A 26151-nucleotide genomic window follows, 5' to 3' on the forward strand; every position below is an offset into this window, starting at 1 on the left:
TGACCATCTGATATCATCCCATCTTCTTAGGAGAAAGGGGAACACTGTCCTAGAAGAGGTCCGGCTGCTGTCCAGAGTAAGTGAGGAAATCGCTTGTGTTTCTGAGGAGTGTTGACTCCATCAGCTAGCTGGAAGAAAAGCATGTAGCCCTGACCGCTGGTACCAGCGCTTTGCCTGAGCTGCCATCATTTGAACTGCGCAGCAAACTCCAGGCAGCTTCAGGATTATCCAACGTCATCGATCCAGGTATTGTCACTCCATACGCAAGGCACAGTTCCTCATCTTGAGCTCTGCTTCAACTGGAAAGGCATAACAGCACATGTATGTTTTTGAAAAGCAGATCCTTTTTCACAAGACAGGAATATAGAGCATGCTACTGAGGAGCGGGTGAGACAGAACAAATCATACAGACCAGATGGCAGCCACGCTGCTTAATGTGCTGTTGGAAGGTGCCCAGCTAGTCTGGTGATGAGCGATAGAAGAACCTATATAGGATAATGCTCTTTGTTAAGTGCCAGCAATTTATTACATTATATTCCCGAGAACAGCTGAAGTGAATTAACCGCAGTAACCATTTACTATTCCTTCTGACAGCCCCAAGATCCTATCTGGACTGCTGCTCTGGTTGTTAGTACCTCCTGGGCAGATGTGAACTTGTTCAAAGCTAACCAAAAGCCAACTGTCCAGGTTAGCGCAGAGCCAAACCCTAGCCAACAAACCACCCGGCGCGTACATTAGCTTATGCTTGCTGCTACGCTAACCAGCACTTGGGCTTTGGTCCACCTGGAGCGTGACCAGAACAGGCTTGCATCCACTCAGAAAACATAACAAAAGCAGAGCTTGTCAAAGATGCTACACCAGGTGTTGAGGTAGTGCTGGGCTAAATGCTCCTCTCTCTAGCTGCCTCGAGCGAAGGAACAGTTACTAGGAATGTGCTCTCTACAGACTCTTTAATGTAACAAAGCAGGTACAAGACAATGTATTTGTATTCTTCCTCTCTTGTGTACAGCCTACATCCAGGCCTATGTATCACCATTTAGCTCTCAAAAGCATCCTTCAAGTTTGATGTTTTTTGATTCAAAAAAAATAGTTGAGCAATTTCATCAAAACAATGCTGCAAAGTGAGATTTGGCAGAACTCACGGGGATCATATCTTCTATTGCCTGTCCTGAATTTGATCTAGCACTAGGGACAGGTGAGGTAAACAAAGCAGATTCTCAACCACAAAAATCTGGATTGCCTTGATCTGTTGGAAACAAAGCTAAGACAATATTGCTTTTTTCCCAGAGAACAGTCTGGCCCTGTGAGATTGGTATCTCACCCACAGAAGGGGAAAATCATTAATTTTTACTCAGAAGATGACTACTTCTCTCTACAGATAGGCACATCTTAAATACTGTTATTGTTTCATAAACTTCTGATGATCAGATAGTAGCCATCTTCTACATTATCTCCTGTGGAACAAAGTATGTGAGTTCTCCATGGTTATGTTTTACATGAGCCATCTGCTCTTCAACCATCGCTGTCCACATCCAGTCATCTGCAACATCTAATAAACCATGGATCAAAGCAGAGAGCGGGTTAGACAGCCTTGGCAACCTTACCTTCCTCTATGAGCCAACTCAATAATATGGCTTATTGTAGTTGGGACACAGGTATGAGTAGTTTCAAAATATGATTTAAGATTTTTGCTACGTTTATTTGGGTTATGTTATAGAGGGAACATTCCGCAGTATGATGGCGTGCAATTATAACATACCAATCTGTCCTCGGAGGAAGCCAGCTAAAATCCATATAGTGATTACACTGTTTTAACACAAAAAAATTATGTAGTTAAGTCAGAAAACAGGAAAAAGAAATTTTGCTTTCTTTTAAAAATACAAGATCTTAATGAAGAAACTGTATTAGAGGTAATGCAGAACATCAATTCTCTTTCCAAAAGAAAACATCTCCAGAAAATGTTTCAGACATCACACAAGAAGCTTATTAAGAGGCAGTTTTGTTTTAGTACAGCTTGCTTCTATCACTTGATTTTAGATAATTATTTTTCCAGTTAATCATCATTGCTTGGTCTCATGTTTAGACTTAAAAGGTGCCTATCACCTTTGTCTTTGAGTAGTAAAGATTGCTGGTTTATTTGTATTTATTGAAATCATGACCTTCTTTACTACCACCCCAGATATTAAGTCAATAATATCCTTCCCGTTAACTATCCACATACACTTTGAAGTACTGTAGCTACTTTGTTGTGGTCTCTCTTTTTTAATTGTATGTGTGATGCCAATGAATGGAATAAAGTAGGACTCTTTAGAAAGAACCACATTTCCCATCTCTGGAGAAAAGTTATTTTTTTTACTTCATTATTATTTCCCCATGACAGTTACCTCAAGCCTGTGACAATGTAGTTTTAACTCTTCACTGCTGTTTGGTGGTATTTCACTGACAGCACTTTGTTATCACGGGATGACTGCTCAAAAGACTGGAAAGCGATGCAATTGTCAAAATTCAGTTTTTAATTAATAGTTATTGATCTCTCAAATCATCCTGGCAGCAGTCTCTGAGAATAGGCATGGAAAGGAGTTCCTCTAATACCGAACCTCAGGCTCCCTTTAAATTAGGATTAAGGCATACTAACCAAGAAATCTACTGACCATTCGCTTTCTTATCCAGAAAAGGAGGATCTCCTGGCTTCTTGAAAGTATTAATAAACACTATGCATGTAACGACAACCACTGAAGAAATATGCCCAGATTTCATTTTGACTGTGAATGTGGCAATGCCTGTGAACCAGAGAGCACAGACCTTTCAGAAAGATGAAATCAACTTCATTGTCCTCCAGCAAAAATTGGAGATCTTCATTCCTCCTCAGTCGATGTTTCTTCATTCTCAGAATCCCTCACTTTCAGATATAAGTGCTTCATCAACAGGTTTTGTATCCCTCTCCCCAGCATAAATCCCATAATGTAGCTGGTCATCCTTTACAGTAGCCCAGGACATCTGCTTGGTGGAGAACCTTGCTGCCCACTCTCCTGAATTGCTAACAACAATAACACCGCCCAATCCCCCCACGCGTGTCTTCATGTAGTCTAATGCAGTGTCAGCAGCCATCTCTGGTGACATTCCTGAAAAGAAGAACACAATAACTTCATGGTATCTGTCTTGAAATAACTTTTAAAATTCCTTTCAGGTTTCACCCTTCCCAGTGGACTCAGCCAAATCTAATTCTTCCTTCAAATAAATCGGGAAGAAATTTCCAGTGTAGCAAAGGAACTGTTTATAGGAATGCTCTGGACAGTTGTTAATAGCTGCTATGGTATGGTGCTGCTACAAAGACAAGATTTAAATAGCTTCAGGTTGTAATTAAGTTTCAATGTTTGATATAAAACAACTCATCAACTCTATGTTTAAGACACAACATTTGAAGGGAAAAATGCCAATTTGCAAGCTTTCAATCAAAGGTTTGTCACAAGCTAGGTCTAAAGCACTTAAAATTTGAGAAAAAAACCCCCAACCAAAACCCCAACACATTAAAACAATAAAAATTTCAGTCATCATCTATGCTCCAAGTTCACTGGCCACAACAGAGCTCAAAGCACGTGCTTTACATTGTCATAATTTATCAAAAGCAGACATCAGCGTTACTCTTCCTGAAACTTCTGAAAGTATCAGGCAAGATGACTGCTCAATGTACTAGACATCAAAGAAAGGACCAGCAAAGCAACTTTATCTTTTCATTACACTTAATTCACATTAACAGGAATATTTTTTAAACAAATCAAAGTTAATGTGTGCATCATACACACAGGCCTGTAATAGCTGCAGAATGTTCGTCCACTACAAGTCTGAATATATATTCAGGAATGCGGTTAGCTCGGCCTAATTGTTCTAAGATATATACCATCAGTAATGTTATTCAGCTTAAGTTGCAGAACAAAAACTGACCTTCATGCCTTCCTTGCAAATTTTGAGTTAAAACCAAACAAAACCAGCAGAGTCAGAATTATTCACAGCACTGGTGACTGACAGGATAAAGCTCCTTTCTCTGACGTTACGGGTGACACTGACTATTCAAGTCAGTGGCACCGACTTCAAAGGGTCAGTATTTCACTGTTTGATTTTTCATCAAGACAACAGCTGCCACCATAAGACAGAGATTCCAACAGCTCTTAAGAATGGCAAAGCAATTCACTCCTGAAATATGAAAGTAAATTTTGCAGCACTGGTCCAAAAGAAGATATTTACTATGTGAATTACTGAATAGCTGAACAGAATTATGAAATAGCTCTACAACTGTTCTTAAATATGCAACTTCAGTTGACTGTTCAAGGACTCAAAAAGTTATAATAACTTGAGGGTTTGTTTTCAGCACCTTCATGGAAACATGGGGGGGGGGCAAGTCTATTGCTGACGTATTTTCCTGGTAGCTGAGTTATACTTCTGGGCAGGATGAATGAAGGTAGAGCAAGCACGGGCAGGGTGAACAAGTGCAAACCAATTAAACATGCAGACATGTGGGTTCATTTTCTTTTTTCTTTTTCTCTTTTTTTTTTTTTTAAACTTTTTAATCTGAGCCTCATTTGCCTTTTGTACTGATTTATCACAAGCCAGATAACTGCTATCAATGCATAGGTTTTGCAATGCAGTTAACTTCAAGCCAGAGAAGAAACTGGTTTACACAGTTTAGACTAATAGAGCTTAGAAGCTCATTCACAAATTGAATGGCTAGGGACATAATATAGAGAGTAAGGGGAGATCATAATGTGTTAGAGCTTTGGGAAATATTCTGTAGGTTGTAATTTATTCTGAAACTATCAGATCAGCCAAGAGATTTAGAGAGAAATGCACCCATTATATGCAAACAACTCTATAAAGAATAACAAAAATATTCTCAGCTGTTACTCGTCTCTCTACTTACTGCTTCTCCTATGAAAATGTAAATTGAAAGTTTTCCAACCATTTCCAGCTCGGTTAATCTCAAAGCAAGTTACACTGTACTGCCCAAAAGCTATGACTTTCTAAAAATAATGGTGATATCTATATTAATGGTTCTTCAACTGCATGCAATACAAGTACGTTGTCTGGCTATGTTTACAGGCTGTAATATAATCAAGGGTTTAGATGACAGCCCAACTCATGAAGGTAAAGCTCCAAAGGGTCATCCCACAGTCAGATTACATTACAGTCACATAAGACATACTGCGTCAGCTGTTTACCACATACCCACCCAGTCAGTTCAGTATATTTTCCAAAACAAAATGAAAATTTAAATCATAGTTAAAACATCTTAAAAGTATTTGTTGCTGTAATCAGAGTTGTTAAAATATAGACCTTTACAGTTTATTAGAAAGGTGATATCCTATACTTTCTTATTTCAGCTCTGATTATCTATCTCTAGCCCTCCCCTACTGCTTCCTTAAATATATCTTGCTTTTACTTGTTTTCTTTGTTCACAAAATTTTACTTTAAAATTGGGAAAAAAATATTAAAGAGAACTTCTGTTAAACAAAGTAGACAATATCTTTCAATGTACACTGATCTAAAGCATGATTAAACATCAAGCAGCAGATATTCCTGGCCACTTCAGGCTATTTTAGTGTTATTAATACTTTAGTACTTTCTTTTGTTTTTAAAGAGAGGTGACCCATCCACATACCCCTGGGAGCAATTCTTCTGACAACTGTTCTAGGGTGATAGTACAAAAACTGAAACTTGTCATTAGGCAATGTTTCCTATCCTCATTATTTCAGCTTAGAGGAAGTTTGGAATATACCTTGCTCCACGTGATAGAGGATCAGTCGTGCTAAGACCACTTTCATAATGCTCTCCCCATGTCCTGTGGTTGAAGCAGCACCAGAACAGTTATCAGCATAACCTCCACTTCCTTTCCAGGGGGAAAAAAAAAAAGGTGGCAATATTCTGTAATACAATTTACAAGCTCTGCGTTGTTTAAAATAGGTACCCAACATTTCTTCCTAAAGGTCCAGCAGTTTTGTGCACTTCTGGGAGCAAAGTGTCAGTAACTAACTTCTTTCTCATTTCTGCCTCAGTTTGAAAAGAAAAACTGTATGATCAACAACAGCTGGATGAAGTCAGTTGCCAAGTTATGAGAGCTAGAAGAGTAGTGATCTGCTTGTGACAGGAGAAGCAGAAGCAGGCCAACACTTCACAGGGGTAGGCAAAAATATTTTCCAGAACAGCAAGGGACAGTATATTGAGGATCACCAAGATAGCAATAGGATGCAGAGTGCCAGGTCACACAACATCACCAATTGAGAAGATATGAAGGAAGATCTTGTGAGGACATTGGTGAATTGACCAAAGTTTGAGGGGGACTTATCCACGAGAGCAAAAGCAGATAAGAGATCTGAAGAGCCAGGGCTCTAATGAAGCACCACAAAGTACCCCTGAAGAATCCTGCAAGTCCTCACCACAAGCAGTGTTTCTTCTGTTGATCTCCTACCCTCCCACCCCCTTTTTTCCCCCCACTCCCATCCCTGTTGTGCTGGCACATTCCACACCCTGTTCTCCACCGGGCTTCTGCTTGCTCAACACTCATGTTTCTAGCACATCTCCTAAGAAAAATATTTCCCAGGAGCTGGGGAGGAGCATACCACAGCATTATAAACAAGGTACTGGGGGAGGGGAAAGACACATAGAAGAGCAATGAAAGTTTGTTCCCGTCTGTACTTTCTTGATCAGATCAGACCCTTTCAACAGACCCCAATTTACACATGGAAAAACACTGCCACAATCAGTCTGCCAAAGCCCCCTTTCAAAAGGCTCTAATATTTGAAAGGACAGCTAACATTTCTGTATCCAATCCTGCAGATGTCTAGTAAGAGCAAAATTTGCAAGCAATACCCTCAACAGTGCCCAGTTTCACTTGTCCTTCACAGATGTGTCCCATACTATAGGAGCCCTGAACATGATCTTATGTAAGAGAAGGGTATTTGCAGTCAGAAATGAAGCTGAAAATCACAGTCAAAATGCAGAGGGTACTAAAATATTAGCAACTTAGGGTGCGAGAGAAAGTTAGTATTAGCTCTATAATAATCATGTACTGCTAACAGCAGTGCTATTTGAGTTTGGAACATGTTTTAACTAAAAATAATTATTTTCCAAATCCTAACTGTATGGTAGAACCCTGAAGCAATCACATGGCAATTCTGTCCCATGAGAGGAACAAGTCTGGGGAAGGAATTTCAAGTGTCTCTCTATACTTGGATAAGAGATCTCTTAAAATCTTTCCTTTATTCCACACCGTACCTATTAGGCTCTGAGGCAGTCTTATCAGGGCTCTCTAAGAACAGGAATTTACTCAAAGTTGCCAGTCATTTTACAATTCTGGCTCACTGATACAACAAACAGTAATTACACCTACTTCCTTAAGTATCAAGAAAACACAAAACCTTACTTGCAAGCTGCTTAAGACCAGGTTGGATGAGGCTTTGGGCAACGTGGTCTAGTGGAGGGTGTCCCTGCCCGCAGCAGGGGGGTTGGAACTAGATGATCTTTGAGGTCCCTTCCAACCCAAACCATTCTATGATTCTATGCTTCTATGATTCTAATCTCCATGTGTTAAGGAGCTTGAGCTTTGATTCATTTGAATGTTAGACCTTAATTTCAGATGTATCAGTATTTATGTTTCAATTCACTAATGAAAAGGAGAATGTGTATTACTTCTTTTTTCTTTTTTTTCTTTTTTTTTTCTTTTTCTTTTTTCTTTTTTTCCTTCTTTAAATGAGATACCTCCAAAAAAATGAGAGGCAAGACTCCATACCTATGCATGCTGTGTCACCAACACGGCCAATCAGTTTATTAGAGAGTCCTCCAGTGGATGTTGCACAAGCTACATTTCCTTCACGGTCTATAGCAACAGCACCGACTGTTCCAAGGTCTCTGCCAAGAAAAACAGTTCACAAAATTAGGCAGAATTAAAGCATACCTGCCAAAGCATGTTGCATTTATTTTCCAGGTAGCTTTAAAAAAGATTACTGCAAAAAAATTACTGCTCATCATAAAGCTATTTTTTACCATGCTTCTCATTACAAAGCCAACAAGCAATATGCAACAATTCTCACAGCTTTATATTTAATACAGTAGAAAACACTAATTTTTTTATCTTGCCCCATGACTTGTTTACCTTTATAGCATGGAAACTTTGACTCAGGGAGAAAAAAAAAGGCAAAACCAAAGCATACATGGCAGAAATATTTCTAGCCATCAAAGTTCTGGAGTAGTTTTTTGGCTGACACACACAACTTTCCCCTAAAAAGCAACTCAAAGACACAATAATTGTCTCCTCTGTCTCCACGGGAGGTTAACCGGAATTATTAATGACAATGCACGTAAACGAATGAATACAGAAAAGGAGAGTAATGTTATGAATGCACTGAATCATTTCCTTCCGGTTCCTCCTCTTTCCTCTTCCTTATCCCCTTAAATGTTTGAATGCCACAAAAAGAAGTTATTTATGTGCCTTTCAACTAGTATTGTTCACAATGCATCATTAATACGTATTTTTGTCCTTGGACTCTGTAGCTAAGCAATCTTGAGGTTTAAATCACTTGGCCAGTAGAATCTGTTGAAACCGCACGTCGGCATAAAAATCTTCCATGCACTGAAGAAAATATAAGTCTCAACTACTGCTTTATTTCTTCAGCACAAAAAAGTCATCTATAATAGGCTGCTTAAAATATATGTGTGTATTCATACTTAAAGAAAAAAGGCTATTGTAACTTACTGTAACAGTTGCTGCACTGAGAAGCAAGCCATTACTCAGAAGCAACAGTTTGAGTATCCACATATTCCAGTCTTCGCAATTCATGTAGGAACATAAACCAGAATCTGCCTAGGAGAGGTATACCAAAAAAATCTAAATCCCTCCACACAGGAAAAGAATTTGTAACAATCCTTCAAGGAATTGCCCAAGAGGTGACAAACAGGAACGCTTTTGGAAGTTGCCTGGGCGCTGTTGAGAGTCTCTCTATAGCCTCACAAAATCTAGCTAATTAAGTCAGACAAAGTCTTTGTGTATCATAAAATCCACAGTCAATTTCTCACAGAACCAACTTCCTGTTCCCTCCTGCTTATGTAAAATATCATACTGTCAGTCTCTACACTTCATTCACAGCAATTCAAAGTTGATGGATGAATCACAGGCCTTACAAACTGCTCTGACATTTATGTGGAGATGGACCTCATCTCAAACTGATATGATGGTGCAGATGGGCTTCCCACCCATCCATCTGTTACAAATTATTTGCTGAGAAGAATATTAGTAAATTCAGTACTCCCTTGCACACTCATATGGCACCCTTCAACAACTAAAGTTAGATCCTCCTGAGAAATTAAGACAGGTGCATCCAGATGTACATTTTCCTGGGTATGTATCTACCTTAAGCAACTGTCAGAATAATGAAAGCACACAGATCACATATGCAACAGCTATCTGTTTAGGTAAAAGAGCTAAATCAGCGATAACAAATTGAATGTGTCCGATATACCTTATCTGTGGTAAAGCAAACAGACATCTATATTTCTTACTGTCCCTTTAAACTTTTTTTATTGCTTCAGTGTCACATGTTTTCTTTGTTCATCTTTAAAACAAAGGCAAAGAAGATATAAACAAGCTGTTGCATAGCTGGTTGACTCAGAAACATTACCAAGGCAGGCAAAACTGTCTAAGTAGAGATATCATATTACAATAACTCTTGTTAGTTAGTGACAGTAGTAAGAATCTCAACAAGTACCTGTACTATACCGGGGATGCTATTAGTAGTAATGATTTTGTTCAATCAAGAATTATTCTTATGTACTATATGTACTGTGATACAGAATGGTTCACTTGCATTTGTTCATTCCCTTTGGTCTAAATCTTCCATTATCCAGTACCCATGAAGTCACACGTACTTTTCTGTCCCCATTCAGCTAATAAAGCATCTGCTATTTTGTCTCTTCCCACTGCATCAGAAGTAGGGTTTCCTGTCAAATGCTGTCAGGGTCCTTTTAATTAATACCTCCTCAAGTTACTCTTGCACTGTGATCCACAAACTAGTAGATGGACTAGTAGCCCATCTACTACCTTACTCAACTCCCTTTCTGTGGAGTTCTCAGGCAATCTCCAGCAATTCTTGACAAGAGTATGGTTAGAATCTTTGGAGTGAGCGACTGAAAATAAACCAAACCACACCTTATTCTCAGCAAAAGGTGTACGAGATGCCATGTGGTACATGCAATGGAATCACAGGCTTTTAACATAAGTGAATGCAGGCTTCTAACCAGTAGAAAAGAAATGTGTCTCTTCTGGAGACACCAAGCTTTGCTTGGAAAGCTGTGACATTGTTAGGAGCAGAGGACTGGAAGTAAAGTACACACCAACCTTCAAATTCCCAGTTTGATCTGGTATTATGTTGCCTCTGACTAATACTACTTCACCTTCTGCCTGTTTGCCTCAGGCAAGTTCCTGCATAATCACTATGGACGTAACAGGGAAAAAGAACATTCCACATATGATACAGGAACAAATGGGTTTGCATTAAAAAAAACCTGTTTTCAACGTTGTGAATTTGTGCTGATGTTCTGGGCAGTGGTTGTCAGAAAAAGAGCAGCGTGGCTGAGACAAGAAAAAGTCTTGAGCCCTTCAGAACTACACAAGCCGCCTATTATCAGATATTCCAGAACAAGACAATGCTGAAATTGAAGACGCCTAACACTGTTATAAGAAAGAAAATAATTAAGCAGTTATAAACAATGAATAGAGACTCAGATGCCATGCCATTCCAACTTACATATTCAGGAGACCAAGCGGCAGTAGGAGCTACATCATCCTCAGAATTCTTTGCGATGAATTGTAATACACACAGTCCTTGGATAGACCAAGGATCAAAAGAAAACTTCTGTTGGATACAAGACAAACTACAACTGAGACCTTATGGTCACAGAACAACTTCACTTTGTTTACAAGACCATATTTACACTTGTCTCATGAATTTGTTTTTCCTTCTAGCAATTTACTGAAAGTAACATATAGCTTGTAGTTTACAGCCTCACTTCATGGACTTTAATTAATGCACCCACAGAAGAAATTTCCTCCTTTTGATCTACGAATTCTTCAGCTCTGCTTCTGTCATTACTACTGTTTCACAGAAGAGATTAGTAACATGTAATACAGCGTTTATGTAGTGTAATACAGGGTTTTCCTATGCCACAACCATTGACATACAGGTAGAAGCTCAAAACAATTTAGTATTTATGCCTACCTCACAGGTATAAAAACATTTTTGACATCTGATGACTTTCCTTCCTTTCCCGTTCACCTCACCTTCCTCTCTACTTTATATAAGACTTGTTTATTTTTAAGTGACTTTCGTTTTGCTGTTGTGCAATACCATCCAGTAGCATCTCTTTTCACACCACTACACTAAACTTGGTCAATTTTTTCATTCTTATCTATAGTAACCAACAGCCACAATCAGCACTCAGAAGGAATTACTGGTCAAAATCTGATATTATTTATCTACCTAATCCAATTTAAAGACAAATCTGATAATCTACTCAACCAAGATCAGGTTTTTTTTTTCATGGGCTTGTTTTAAAATGTGGACTAGAGATTTTTTAAAATCAGTTCCTCCACATAAAAGAACTATACAAAGTGATGCCTGCTGTTTGTTAAAGCTGTTCTATGCACTTCAATAACTGGTGCTTTTAAGAGCAGTAACAAGTTCTAACTTTGTCCTCCATTAATACCACAAAACCTATGCTATGTCAAAGTGACCGACAATCTTCTTAAGCATCAACACGTTTGTCCAGGTTTGTTCCAGTCACTTACACTTGAGCAAATTCGTTGAAAGCTTGATTTTTTTCATTACTTTCACTGAGGACATACTGTGAAGATTGTACCAAACCACATAACACTCAGAACTGAAGTATTCTCAAGTCCCGACACAGGGCTTCAAACTTTGTTGGTTTTGGTTTTTGACTGATAGCACAAATTAAATTACCTGAATTTAAAAAGAAAAAAATATTTTACAAAAACCCTACTTCTGAAACTCTTGAGGGTTGGAATCTGGCTCAAGGTTCTTCTTCCATCTCTCCCGGGATCTCTCGGTTATAAGTTTCTCCCCTGGAGTCTCAGGAATACCCACGGCCTGAGCAAACAGGTGTGCACCATGGTCAGTGAGCAGCATGTGCTTTGTCTGCAAAAGACAGACAAAAGATTCATTGGCAATTCTTGCTTTGTCTTGTACTAAGCAGTTTTGTATAATCACTCTTTATTTTCAGAAGTACCCACACAAAGAAAAGCCCAAATTTTGTTTCATTTATAAGCTTTCTAGATTTCTATGCCTATACCTGCTTCCACTAGCTGAAAAAAATTTCAGCTCTCCAAAACAGAGGTACAAACTTTCATTATTAGTAGGAAAGAACTCCATTTATCTATGTAATACTTATTATTATTGGAAAAGGAAAATTGGTAAATTTGCTCTTTTGCTAATTTGCATACAACTTTGTATTGGGTTTGGCTGAGACGGAGTTAATTTTCCCCACAGCAGCCCTCACAGTGCTGTGCATTGGTAGCAAGCAAGGTGTTGGTAACACACCAGGGTTTTGGCTACTACTGAGCAGTGCTGGCACAGCATCAAGGCTGTCTCTCCAACATTTCTTTCCCCTCCCTCAGCAGCAGGCTGGGGGTGGGCAAGATCTTGGGAGGAGACACAGCCAGGACAGCTGACCCAAACTGACCAAAGGGATATTCTATACCGCATGACGTCTGCTCAGCAATAAGAAGCTGAGAGATAGTGGGAGGAACAGGGCGGGGGCATGTGGGTTTTTTTACAATGTTTGTCTTCCGGAGTAAGGAGTACACATACTGAAGCCCTGCTTCCCAGGAAGTGGCTGGACATCGCCTGCTGATGGGAAGTAGAAAATAATCTTTTGCTTTTTGCTTTTCTTCCGTGTGCGGTCTTTTGCTTTTGCTACATTAAACTGCCTTTATCTTGACCCATGAGTTTGGGGTTGTTTTTTCCATCTTAATTTTCTCCCCTCCCTGCCTTGCTGAGGAGGGGAGTGATACAGCCGTTTGGTGGACACCTGGCAACCAGCCGAGGTTAAACCACCACAGTCCTTTGCACTGTTTCCAGTCAACCACCAAATCACCACTTAACTGTTTTGTACTTGGAAGAATGGTAAATAAATTCCTGTTCTGTTTGAAGGTATTACACCTCATAAAATAACCCAAAAATGTAAATAAAATACACTAAAGTGTTTCTTAGCATCAGCTGAACCATTTTATATTAAATACCTCCTTCAACTAGCTGCTACTCTTATAGACCTAGAATTTCAAATTTAAGAACAGAGTATTGTTCTCACAGGCTTGACATAAAATGTTTGCTCTAACAACATTTGCAGAAGCTCTCTTTTGACTCCTTTATTTAGCAAAGCACTTAAACCAGATTTTAAGTCAACAGCCTTAGTTAATTCCATGCTTCAAAGTCCGTACAGCTTAGTTAATTCCCATTTTAGAGAAACTCGCCAGATAAATTTGTTTCATTAATCCTTATACTTTAGTAGGCGCTCTACAATCTGATTTCTTTTTCTTTTTTTTTTTTTTTAATTCTGTGTCCAAAAATAAGCATCAACTTCTTAGTCTACTACAAAGCTGTTAATTGCTCATCAGAGCCCAGGAAGGTTTTGGAGGAACAGTAGTCTGACTATACAGCATGGAGCCATTTCAGAGCACAGCAGCTAACGTCACGCAAGCTTTTACGTCCATGCAGCAGCACAGCACGCAAGTACCAAAAGGCAGAGGTCCAAAAACTAGAACCATGTGATGCTGGACACAGCAGGCCTGCAGAGCCAAGTAGGAGACCACCGTGGCACATACCCTGCTCTCAGCTTGAAGCAAGGACACCAGAAGTTGGGTATTTCTATGTCACGCTGCATTCCACAGGACATTTACAGGCTCTAAGCTTCAGACTTTAAGATGCTGCAAACCATCAACTTCTGTTGATTTCTAAAGCAATGACAAGCAATCACTACCATGACCAGCACATAGCACTGCATTGTTTTGAAGGATGTGAGCTGAACCTCTTCCCAAACCACAGATGCTGAGCTCTGTTTCAGCTTATTACAGCCTCTGCACTAACCTCTTCAGATGGTTACACAAGCAGGAAACGTGACTACACTTCAGAAACATTCCTGAATGGTCATTCAAACATGTGGTGGCCCTGTGTCCTGGTTTCAGTAAAGACAGTTAATTGTCTTCCTAGCAGCTGGTACAATGCTATGTTTTTGATTTAGCATGAGAATAATGTTGATAACACACTGATGTTTTTAGTCATCAAGCAGTCAAGGGCTTTTCTGCTTTTCATACCACCCCACCAGCGAAGAGGCTGGGGTGCACAAGGAGTTGGAGGGGACACAGCTGGGACAGCTGACCCCAGCTGACCAAAGGGATATCCCATACCTTATGACATCATGCTCAGCATATAAAGCTGGGGGAAGAAGAGGGAAGGGGAGGGACTTTCAGAGCGATAGTATTTGTCTTCCCTAGTAATTGTTATGCCTGATGGAGCCCTGCTTTCCTGGAGATGGCTGAACACCTGCCTGCCCCTGGGAAGTGGTGAATGAATTCCTTTATCTCAACCCATGAGTTTTCTCACTTTCATGCCTCAGATTCTGTCCCCCATCCTGCCAGGGAGTGAGCGAGGGGCTGTATGGGGCTTTGCTGCCTGCTGGGGCAAAACCACGACACCTTGACATCAAAGATGTTTGACAATTTAAATGTCCTTTTATTGACAAAATTAAGTCCTCAATTCTTGAGAGTACTGCTTTAGGGAACAAGAGTAAGGGTTAAAAGGAGGAAGTCCTCTATGTATGTGAAAGAGTGGACAATAGTTTTACATGGTGAGCAATGTTGCCAGACAATAAAAGACCCACCTATTTCTAACAATGCCGAAGCCGCCTTCTGACTTGAAAGACAACTTCTTTGTGCAATACTGCCCCCCTCTGCCACTAAACCACCAGAAGCGCTCGATCCAATAATTCAAATTGGGGTTGGGGGGTGGTGGTGGTGGTGGTTGGCAAGGTTTTTTTGTTTAATCTTTAGGAAATACATTGAACTTTTCTTTTGACTTTATCTGTACCAGACGGCTGTGTCCTCCATCAGTTGCTTTCTTCAGCAATTAAGACTCTATATAATTCTTTAAATAAGTTTAAAAAAATTTAAAGTTTTATTGTAAAAAATTGAAGTTATTTCTTAAAATTTTTTCAAAGGGTTGCCTCTCATATGCAGATTCTGATAATATATCCACCTGCCTGAGCTGCACAAACAAGAAATACTTGCATATAGAAGAATAAGCTTCTATGATACCTTTGGGGTTTTTGGGGGGGGTTTTGGGGGAGGGGGATGTTGCTTTTTTTTTTCCCCAGTACTCACTGAAAAGAAGGTATCTTAAGTAGAAATGTATTTGGTTTTTTTCTCTTCAATATATCTTGTTGATCAAAAAAGCTGGTAGAACATTGCCCAACAAGCCAAAGGCACGGTTTTCTGTCTCATCCTTATTCTACAGTATCATGAATATTGCTAACTTTCTTTAAATGCCTAATTTTTCTGGGACACATTTATACAAAGTAATCCAAAAGGACAAAAAAACCCCAAAACAAAACCAAAAAGGGTTCCAGAGATCTTACTAACAAACAACAAATGTTGGCAAGTTTAGTTTAATTTCATGGGAAACGAGGAAGAAAAAAATCCCCCAAATTTCTGCAGCTGGCCTCAAATTCGGACCATCACTGTTCTTCATTTAACAATCCTGGCAGTGCACAGAGCACAGCAAAAATTTGCACCTTTGCCTTGAGAAGTCTATGTTCGAAGCTAAATTCTCCTTTGTCTAACGTAAAGAGTTGGATGATAATAGTAGGGGAAAACATATACACAGTTCATGTATACCAATAAATCAGCACTCTAATTTTCACAAGATGCCCATCTAATGAAGTGTTGGGGCTGGGAGGGATTACATGCCCCATTTTAAAAAAAACACAACCAAACCCATTTCAATGTATCATTCTATTTTTGTTCACTACAAACAGGAATAATTCAACAGGAATTTAACTGCTTTCTCAAGGATTTGTTGAATTAATTAGTTAATGTTCTAAAAGCCTTCCATTTCTTGAGACTGCCATGTTCAATAGCAGAGCAAATCATGAATGCAAATTTTTCTGGCGCTCTCCTTTCTTCTAACCCAGGAATTCGGACAAGTTTGAGCCCAGTGAGAAAGCGGCAGCACACAGGCTAAATGTGTGCAACAATCTAGAAGAGCTACTTTGGCCACCAGATGGAGCCCATATTGTTCCATAATAGGAATGGAAATACAGAAGATTACAAGCCGGTGGAGAGGGGTTTTTGTTTGTTTGTTTTTGGGAGCTGCATGTTTCAAAATTAAGGCAATGAGGCATCTCAAAACCACTGGGAAATAAGCATTCTAACATGCTTAGGATCCCAGGAAAACTACAGTCTTATTACCCATGGGTCACAGAGTTCAAAATATTTTTAATTAGGCACAGTAAAACAAAACAAAATACACTCTGAAAAGTACTGTGAAATAGCCTAGGTTGGTGTCCCAAAATTCCTGAACCAAGATGAACAGAAGAGTAACATCAGCTGGTATTCCCATTTACAATACCTGATGGAGAAGCAGCAGAAACTCACCTCAAGATATATAATCAATTTAGGCCAATATTTACTTTTGAACTTTGTCATCTACACAGAATTTTTTGCACCTAGGCAATGAGTAATACACGAAATGTCATTGTTTTAGGGCTATACCATTCCACTCGGTCCTGCAGAGTTGAATTTTATGATTTCCTTTCAGCTTTAGCCTCAACATTTTTGAGCACCAGAAGCACCACACAATGACAAGAAAGACCTTATAGTGGACAAGAAAAACAAAGGAGATTTTTTTTTGTTTTGGCTTTCTTTTTGTTTTTTTAAAAACACTTTGGAAAGTTATGTTCTCAAAAAGCAAGTTATTTTGACTTTATTCTTGCTGACTTAAATGGGACTTTGTCATAGAGGAAAAAAACCAAAAAAAAAACAACCCCGTGATTCTGGAATGGGCATTCAGTTCATCTGAACAATGGACATTAGAACAACAGTATCTACAGTAAAAAAAAATAAAAATGCAACATTCCCCCCAACTAGAAGACATCTCTCCCCCAACTGTCCACCTACATTTTTTTATTCTGAAAAATTTGGTCTTGGGAAGCTAACAGCTATATATTTTTATTTGTTCTAACTAAGTGACAGAATAAATCCCATGTGAAGGAGCAAAAAGCTTATTCATCAAAAGTTTTAACATTGTTTTCTAGTAGACATACATTTTAAAGTTCTGACTTTAAAAGCAGAACTATTCTCCAATTAAGGGCAAAAATAATTCCTATATTCTTTGGAGGCTGTTGAGGACAAATTACATTTCAATCACCTTTATAGATCACCAAAAGAGGTTTTGTTTGCTCAAAAGTCACTTTGAAAGGTTAAAAAAAGCCCATAAACTTTCTTTGTTAATAAGTGTTTTTGCAAATACAAACCCTTTTCAACAACGGGACAGCTGCACCAGCAGGATGAAAAATGTAAACTCCAAAGATAATACAAACTTTTTGATCAGTGTCACAGTCTAGTAATGGTAAAACAGATGCACATATCACACAAACTACCTACTCCGTCCTGAACCATACCAGTTGCACCATTTCTGAAAAAAGAAAGATGTCAACTGTGGCACATATTCGAGGGATGTCTTAGTGGAGTAAGGTGGGATCAATTTTACGTAGAAGGTCAAGTAATAATAATTTTGCTGCCCTGCTAAGTTTGATTCTCTTGGAAAATCTGTACCGTCACATAGTGCTTATGTTACCTTCTAGCCAACATTTTTCAAGCTAGCCAATGTTATTCCAATCTACAAAAAGGGCATGAGGGAAGACACAGGGAACTACGGACCCGTTAGTCTAACCTCAGTTCCTGAAAAAATTATGGCAAAGATCATACTGGGTACTACTGAAAGGCATTTAAGGAATAATGCAATCATCAAGCACTGTCAACATGGGTTCACAAAAGGAAAGTCCTGTTTAACTAATTTCATATCCTTCTATGATAAGGTCACCCGCCCAGTGGATGAAGGGAAGGAGGTGGATGTAGTTTTTCTGGATTTTAATAAGGTTTCTGATACTGTCCCTCACAGCATCCTTCTGGACAAGTTGTCCAACTATGGGATGAGCAGGTTCACAGTGCGCTGGGTGAAGAACTGGCTGAACAGCAGGGTTCAAAGGGTTGTAGTGAATGGGGCTACATCTGGCTGGCGACCGGTCAGCAGGGGTGTTCCTCAAGGTTCAATTCTAGGGCCAGTCCTGTTCAATACATTTATCAACAATCTGGATGCAGGAGTTGAAGGCACCATTAGCAAGTTTGCTGATGATACCAAACTGGGAGGTGCTGTTGGCTTTCTTGAGGGACAAGATGCCTTGCAGAGGGATCTAGATAGACTGGACCTTTGGGCTACAATTAATGGGATGAAATTTAACAAGTCAAAATAATGGATTCTGCACCTAGGATGGAATAATGCCAGGCATGATTATAAATTGAGAGAGGAGTGGCTGGAGAGCAGCCCTGCAGAAAGGGATATGAGGGTGCTGGTTGATGCAGGCTCAGTATCAGCCAGCAGTGTGCCCTGGGAGCCAAGAGAACAAACTGCATCCTGGGGTGCATCAAACACAGTACAACCAGCCGGTCAAGAGAGGTGATTATCCTGCTGTATTCAGTGCTGGTGCGGCCACAAGCAGAATATCCAGTAACAGCATAAAAGCTCTTCAAAAAACAAGTGAACAAAAAGCCCCCTAAAATCTTGAATGCCAGCTGTGGAGCTATAGAACATCAACATGTACAGGTCAATTTCTCCTTGAGCGTCCAATTGCATGGCAGAAGTTATGTTTCCTTGGAATGCTATTTTTAACAAATACCTCTCAAAAAAACCCTTAAAAGTTCTTCATGGTCATGACCGTAGTTTCCAAACACTACCATCCATTTCTCCGTTCTTTCCTGATTTAAAGTGCTATACAAACATCATCATTGAGGTACATTAATATACCGGACGAAGTTTTAAGGGAAAAAATGTTTCATATTCAAGGACACATTCAGCATACCTTTTCCATGACAAGTCGGGCGAGTTTTATTGGGTTTGCTATATTTTTAACTGCAGATACTGCTCCAGAGTCTAAATTTTTTCCATCCATGATAATGGCATCCATTTCTACTTCACCTTTTTCATTTAGAACAGATCCACGACCTAAAGAACAAAACCAAAACAAAAAAGAAATCAGGGAGGAAGGGAAAAAGAAGAAAGTCATTAAGAGTGAACCATCAGGTGATTCAATCATTAGATCTCATCAAACTTTTTCCTTCCCAGTTTGCATCTGACTTCTTGAAAGTATCTCCTGAATACAAACAAAACGGCAAAAACACTGCTGAGTATAACCATAAAATCCAGTATAACCATTAACAGAAGTCTCACAGGGTACAACATCTACTTTAAAATTGAATTTTATTTTTATAAGATGAAAAACACACTTCTAATCCCATCCAAAATGATATACTAGACACAAAAGTTAAAATGACAAACAATTGTGAACAGAATTCTTTATCACCCAGATCACTTCAAGTGCACATAAAACTATTTTATTTTTACAGTTCTTCCAAAGAAGGATACAACATAACCCAACAATATAGCATAGTGTTCAATCCTATCAACAAATTAATGTCACATAGCATTCCAAGAAACTGCCAAAATTGATGGGGCAGAATAAAAGCATCCACTCACTAGTGTAACAAATGCTTGAAATAACCAGTTCTCCATTACCAAATAAAACCAGTAGATGAAGGAATTAAAAAAAGAAATCAAGTAATAAAATGCTGGGTAGTTATTTTCTTCTATAATTATCAGTGCTATCACTAACCTAATCGAAAATTAATGAGATACAAAATGAGACAATGCAAATAGGTTCTTTTTTAATAATGCAAATAACTGTATCACAGGGGAATAATCAGTTGTAAGTCATCAAGTGCACAAGCCTTGCTAATAAGGATGGAGAAGATTAAACTTAAAAAGTAAAAAAAAACAAAACAAAACACGGGAGACTTACACAGTAGCTCAGATAGAAAGACTTGAACATTGTACACAGCTAAACCAGTTTTGTTTTTTTTTTTATTTCTGTTAAACCAACATTAAAGCAGGTCAGAAACTACTGTTAATAACTGTTGACATACGACTTCTATACCAATGTACTTCAGACCTGAATATATGAAGTTACATCCCCTGTTACAGGAGGCAATAAAATCCTGTAATCTCCAAAACTCCCCCTGCCACACACAGACATGCCTGAACTCTGCCCCCAAAAAGTTATTTTTTGCCCCTCTCTGACTGCATAAACTATTCCAGAGCTCAGTCCTGTATCATTCACAATGTGCTAATTTCTAGACTACATTGCTCTGTGGAAAGCTTACAGGTAACTTCCTTGTGCCACCCATCCTAACATCATTCTTCCAGCTTCTCCTTTATGCTAGTGTAAGGAATAAGTCTTTGTTTTCTTAGATAAGCCCTGCCATACTCTTTTAGCTTCCTTTGACAAGGTAGGCTCTCTAGCTCACAATCACCAAATTCCCACTTGTACTAGGGTATGCCCTTCTCAAGTATCAGTGACCAGAACCATGGTTCCAGGGGAAGCTCTACCAGCCCCCTTCATCACTGCATTAACAGTATCCTATGTCTACTGGACACCCCTCATTGGACACATCTTAGGATTTCCTAAAATTTCCTGAGCAGAACACAGTTGCAGACAGATCCTGCAAAGGCAGCTTCCTACAAAAGCTTCCTTTTACAGTTCGTGAAGAGAGAGACGCCCTCTAAGAACAATTCATCCCACTTCTTTAGAGCTGTATTGCCATCCTTTCTCATTCCACTGACCACCATGAAAGCCCGTACACCACGGCAAGGCTAGATACTAAACTTCAGGTTATCTGAGGTAGGATGAATCCTTCCTTCTGTGGTTAAAGACTGTCTTTTCACCTGCCTTCCAGCACAATGAGCAGGGACTACCTGCCTCTGAGGCCACAGTAACCACTGGCAGCAGCACTGGGGTGGGGGGGGAAAAGCTTGACTCACTTGTGAAGCCAAGGCAGGGAAAAAACCAGACACAACAAAAGACAGAAAATCTAAGGGGACCCAAGTAACAAGCGTGTCTGACATTAGCCAAATCACAGCAGAAGGAGCATCACAGAGGAGTACTCCTGTTCCCTCTATCTACAGATAGATAGAGCTGTCCTCTGTTCTGGAAAGCCCAAGGAGGAAAGAGTGTGCATGGAGGACTATAATGACAGTTCTTGTATCTGGAGTATTCACACTGAGCTAGTTAATACTGCTAGTCAAAGACATCACATGAAGGAAATACAACTAAGGCCACTCTCTTACCACAAGCAGAACTTGATGACTTCATTATGCTGCACAAGTCACTGAAATGGTAGTTTTATACAACAGTATAGCTTCTGAGCCCCTCCATCAGGATGTATCTACACAGCATCACTAAACCCTGTCATTCAAAGAAGGACACAACTTGATCATTATGCCCATTCTTACCAACCTCTATTGTTGTGTCTTAGCAATGTCTGTGTTTTCCTAGAAAATACTACAGTAAACCTGATTTTTCTTTTACAAATACCACACAGTGAGTTTTAAACACCCACTCCAATCAAGGCCCTCTTCACATAGCTTTCAGCTCATTTTTGCCAGCTACTGAGAGCAGCTGTATCTAATGAGCGCTAACACAATTAGATGTATCTGTAAGTGATTACCAGACTACTTGCCATTTAGACCATAGTCAAACTTGAACAATAGCTTAAGGCTCAAGTCCACTTTAAGCAAATTTTGCTAAAAATTGCTCATTTAATATACTACAAACAAGGTATAAATATTGTTAGAACAAATTCAAGTAAACACCTTTAGACAAAAAATAATTCAACATATATTTAATTAAGGATAAATGTGACCTTGGACCATGAAAAAGTGCGTCACAAACACATAGTGCACTTTATACGTTGAGCAAAATGTTAAGTTATAACTGTGTATCAGTCACTGGATATGGTAGAGTCTGAGGTTCTATCCTCAAATGATACGATCATTTTTAGAGTATATACTGCTCAAAGGTGTCAGTTCAATGGCAGCACGCTATGAGAGAGCATGGCTCAGACAAAGCAGTATTAGTGACAAGATACCACATAAATGTTAAAAAAAATGCTTGTATGCAAAACACAGAATATTGCTAGTTATTGTGATTCTACTTATCAAGTGCCCAAATGCTTCAGACTGTTGTGTATGAGTTAAATAAGTAAGCCTAAACAGATCATTATAAAACTTTCATCACTGAGAGTCACACTGAGCTAAAACATATCTCCCATCTAAATAATTTTCATTTACAGAACCATCAAAACTGGTGTATAAGAAACCAAGCAAGTATGCAATTGTCTACATGGAATAATTAAGAAAGAGATGTAAACAATCTTTAAGCTTAAATTTATATTGAAATTGCTTCCACATTAACATTGGACACCTACTGTTGGGCGGAACATCACTGAAAAGATGCTTCTCATGAATTAGGATTTTTTTTTCCTGCCCTGAAGTAGCTGGCGTTTTTAAAAAGCAAATATAAGTTCTCTCGCCAGAGAGGTATTTTGAGACATAACCCAGAAGCATAAAGACAGCCAAAGGTCAAATAGATACTGATTTACTGACCTGAGCAAAACAAAGTCCTAAAGACTAGTAACTAATTTAGAGAACAGGTGAAGAAAAAGTTAAATACCATCCTGATGTTAATTATATACACACCACACCTCTAAGTCCACTTCATGATTTCAGCTTGAATCCTCTAAAAAGCAAGTTGTTTAAACCAAGTCAGTAACAATCACTGAAAGTTTCATATGAAGTTAAAGCTCTCTCTCACTTTCAATTACAAGGTGAGAAAGAACAAGTGAATCTCTGTGAACTAAGTATGCACGTAACTAATAGTTATGTTATCTAAACCACCGAACACTCACAGGTCTTTCTTTCTGTGTTCATTCCTGACATATCTTGGTTGGGGTGGGGAAATATTTTCACTGAAATTCATCAGAATAATAAATTTGGGGTCATATGAAAAGGAAAAAAATATTCAGCTATTGACATTAACAAAACATTAATCGTTAGGAAATTCAGTTATGAACTCTTACTGTATAAATTCATGATTCATACACCATTACTGCATTATTGCTGTAATATTCTTTACAAAAGCACAAATTGCAATCATTAATTATGAGAAAAACCACCTAAAATCTCCAAGAAAGTATTCCTCTGGCAATAGGTACAGGTCAAGTGTTAAGGCTTAAACATTGCTGCAAGCTACGTTCAAGTGCTTTAAACATTAACTAAAACATATACTCCATTAAGAATTCCATATCTTAAAACTGAAGATGCAGCACAGTAACAGAAGATTTACAGAACAGCAATACTGCAGCACAAGAATAAACAGCAGGTATAAAACACTGAAAAATGAGCGAAGAGTAACTCATCTGCCTAAGTGTGGTCACAAGAAACTATGGTACATACCATACTATCTTATTATACAGAAAAATAAAGTATGTTATGACACCACTATTTACTCCACTGCAATGTGCATAATTCAAAGAAAGTGCAAACCAGCATTTCAAGAAGTATCAGGGCAAAACACTTGAAATACATGATGATTCTAAACCCACTTAATTATTGAAAAATTACCTGCATTAAAATGAGGATCATCTTCCATTGATCGTACTGCCTCCTCAACCGCATCTAAGGCACTGCCTCCCTTTTTCAGGATACCATAACCTTGCAGCGCAGCTCTGACAACACCAGCACGACTTCCCTCTTCTCGTTCTTTAAAGATCCGTCCAGCTCCGCCATGCACCACAATAACAGGCTTCATCCTGCCAAAATCCTCCCAAGGCTTTCAGCTGCACACACAGGTTACTTGTAATTAGCCTATTTTGGAAAGAAGAGTCTTTAGCATATGCTCCCATATACATGGAGAGAGCCCTCCAGGTTATTTAATAGATAACAGTCAGTTTGACTCCAACCATTTTACCTTTCAGGAAGCTGAATACTCATGCAAAGGAGCTCCCAGCTCAAGCCTCAACTAGAGCGGGCCCCAAGCAACTTGGTGCAACTTTGAGGTCAGCCCTGCTTTGAAGCCCCCTCCAGCCTAAGTTACTCTATGATCTGATGATTTAGCAGGAAGCCTGCCTGGTGGTATCACAAGTTACACAGATGAAAAAAAAAGCATCTGAGTGACTCTTGATCCTGCTAACTGCTGTTCACGTTAGAAGGGTAGCCTCACTGTTTAAATACAGCGATATAACCAGCAATAATGAAAAGCAACTGACCCGACCGGAGTTAAGAGCTGAATGAACTCTACCATCTGGATTTTTAAACCTCTGACCTCTTGCAAAACTTTGTACTTCATGCAGGAAAACAAGGCATTCAAACCTTGGAGTCAATAGTTTGTTGTTACTGCTCACGGACTCCTGTGAGCAAAAAAGAGCATTGCTACACATCCTTGGTGATAGCATTCACGTTTTTGTTTCCAGAAAAAGGCAAAGGAGGAGCAGCCTCATCTCCCACCAAAATCTAGGGCACCTTACGGACGAAACTCTACACAGGAAAACAGTTTCTCAGGGCCAGCTATTTTTAGAAGCTGTGAAGCACAAAATCCATCACCCTTTCTCTCATCCTACATGCAAACCCTTTACACAGTCTCCCCCCAGTCCTGTGCTATGGACAGTCTGGTCTCTCGCACTCCCGCAGCCTGAGAAGCTGGGACGCCGGCTCTCGGGGCCGCTGGCCAGGCTGGCAGCCGGAACGCATCGGGTGAAGACCCAGCCCGAGCTGGGACAGAAACGTCTGCGTTATCACCGAGGATTCCGCGACCGAGGCCTTTCTCCCAGAGGCCACTGGAGTTTTTATTTCAATCAGCAGCTACGCTTTTCCCTCCGCGGGAGTCACAACTCAGCACGGCCTCTCCTCAGCCGCGGATCTCAGCCCTGCCGGGCATCGCAGCAACGCCTCCTGCCGCGGCGGGCCTAGCCTGCGCTCCACCGGGCTGCCGGGCTGCCTGCCTGGCTGCGTGGGTGCCTGCCTGCCGGGCTGCCTGCCTGCCGGGCTGCCTGCCTGCCGGGCTGCCTGCCCGCCCGCTCCCAGCGCCCCCGCGCTTGCTCAGCCTCACCCGCCCTCGCGGAGAGCGAGAGCGCGGGCTTGGAGCCCACCTGCAGCGCTCCGTCCCCACCGCAGCCTGCGGCTGCCGAGCGTGGCGCCCCGGACGCACTCCTGGCCGAGTGCCGGCGGCGGCACGGGGCGGGCCCAGCCGCGGGAGACGCACACCGCGCCGGCGGGCGGGCAGCCTTTTCCCCGGCGGCGCCGGTGCAGGCAACCGCCCTCAGTAGACATGGCACCCTCCATCTGCGCTGAGGGATGCCCACAGTTAAGATGGCGGCCTGCTGCCATTCTCGCCTGGGGCGTTTCCCACACACACGTCGGCAGAGCCCGGACTGGGCGCTGGTGCTTCAGGACCTCGGCCTGTCGGGCAGCGGGTGCCGCTGCACCGTTCTCCCCTCAGCCACAGGCAGGCGGAGAGCAAGTTCTTCGGCAGCACACTGCCGTGGAGGGGCCGGGGCAGCGCTGCTACCGCCGCGCTGTGGAAGGCGATAGCTGCAATGTGACACCACCTCGTCACCCATCACAGCTTAGATTTCCCCTTGAGTTAAATTATAAAAATGGCACCTCTTTCCCAAATGGAAACCAAATAGCACGTCCCATGTGCCCATCCTTCCCTTTTCCTCCGACCAGGCCGGGTTATTCCCATTCCCAAAGCTTGGGCTGGAGGGCCTAAGTTGAAAGGGGCTGTGTGAGACATGACGGGTCCCATCAGACTGTTCTTGGGTGGCACGGACCTGGTGAGGGTAAGTTGTATGTGGCCATGCTGATCCCAAAGAGACAGCAAAGGCAAGAAAAAGCTTCCTATTTATTATTAATATTGTTTTAATTATAG

General features: G+C 40.4%; 1 protein-coding gene across 4 annotated transcripts; it reads right to left on the minus strand.

Moving 5' to 3' along the window:
• Window positions 1-1868: 1868 nt before the first annotated feature.
• On the minus strand, window positions 1869-25550 carry ASRGL1 (asparaginase and isoaspartyl peptidase 1). Of its 4 annotated transcripts, none has more exons than XM_075747451.1 (7): window positions 25370-25550; window positions 23847-24089; window positions 19192-19334; window positions 12043-12197; window positions 7781-7899; window positions 5771-5833; window positions 1869-3122 (listed from the first exon to the last, which is right to left on the minus strand). In XM_075747451.1, the coding sequence occupies exons 2-7, from the start codon at window positions 24031-24033 to the stop codon at window positions 2887-2889; spliced, it is 903 nt and encodes a 300-aa protein (XP_075603566.1). In that variant the 5' UTR covers window positions 24034-24089; window positions 25370-25550; the 3' UTR covers window positions 1869-2886. The 4 variants fall into 4 exon arrangements, with proteins under 4 accessions (XP_075603566.1, XP_075603561.1, XP_075603562.1 ...); XM_075747446.1 differs by having other exon boundaries at window positions 5771-5881; XM_075747447.1 differs by having other exon boundaries at window positions 5771-5881; window positions 25330-25505.
• Window positions 25551-26151: the final 601 nt, after the last annotated feature.

The sequence above is a fragment of the Balearica regulorum genome, chromosome 3 (assembly GCF_011004875.1).
Source record: "Balearica regulorum gibbericeps isolate bBalReg1 chromosome 3, bBalReg1.pri, whole genome shotgun sequence".
Lineage (NCBI taxonomy): Eukaryota > Metazoa > Chordata > Aves > Gruiformes > Gruidae > Balearica > Balearica regulorum.

Bases quoted from the DNA above. Each gene is read 5' to 3' on its own strand.
- ASRGL1 (XM_075747446.1), bottom strand. From the start codon at position 24,033: ATGAAGCCTGTTATTGTGGTGCATGGCGGAGCTGGACGGATCTTTAAA. The intron at 19,335-23,846 runs GTAATTTTTCAA...TTTGTTCTTTAG, and splicing joins TGATCCTCATTTTAATGCAG to GTCGTGGATCTGTTCTAAAT. The intron at 7,900-12,042 runs GTAGGGTTTTTG...TTTTCTTGGCAG, and splicing joins AACCCTCAAGAGTTTCAGAA to AGACCTTGGAACAGTCGGTG.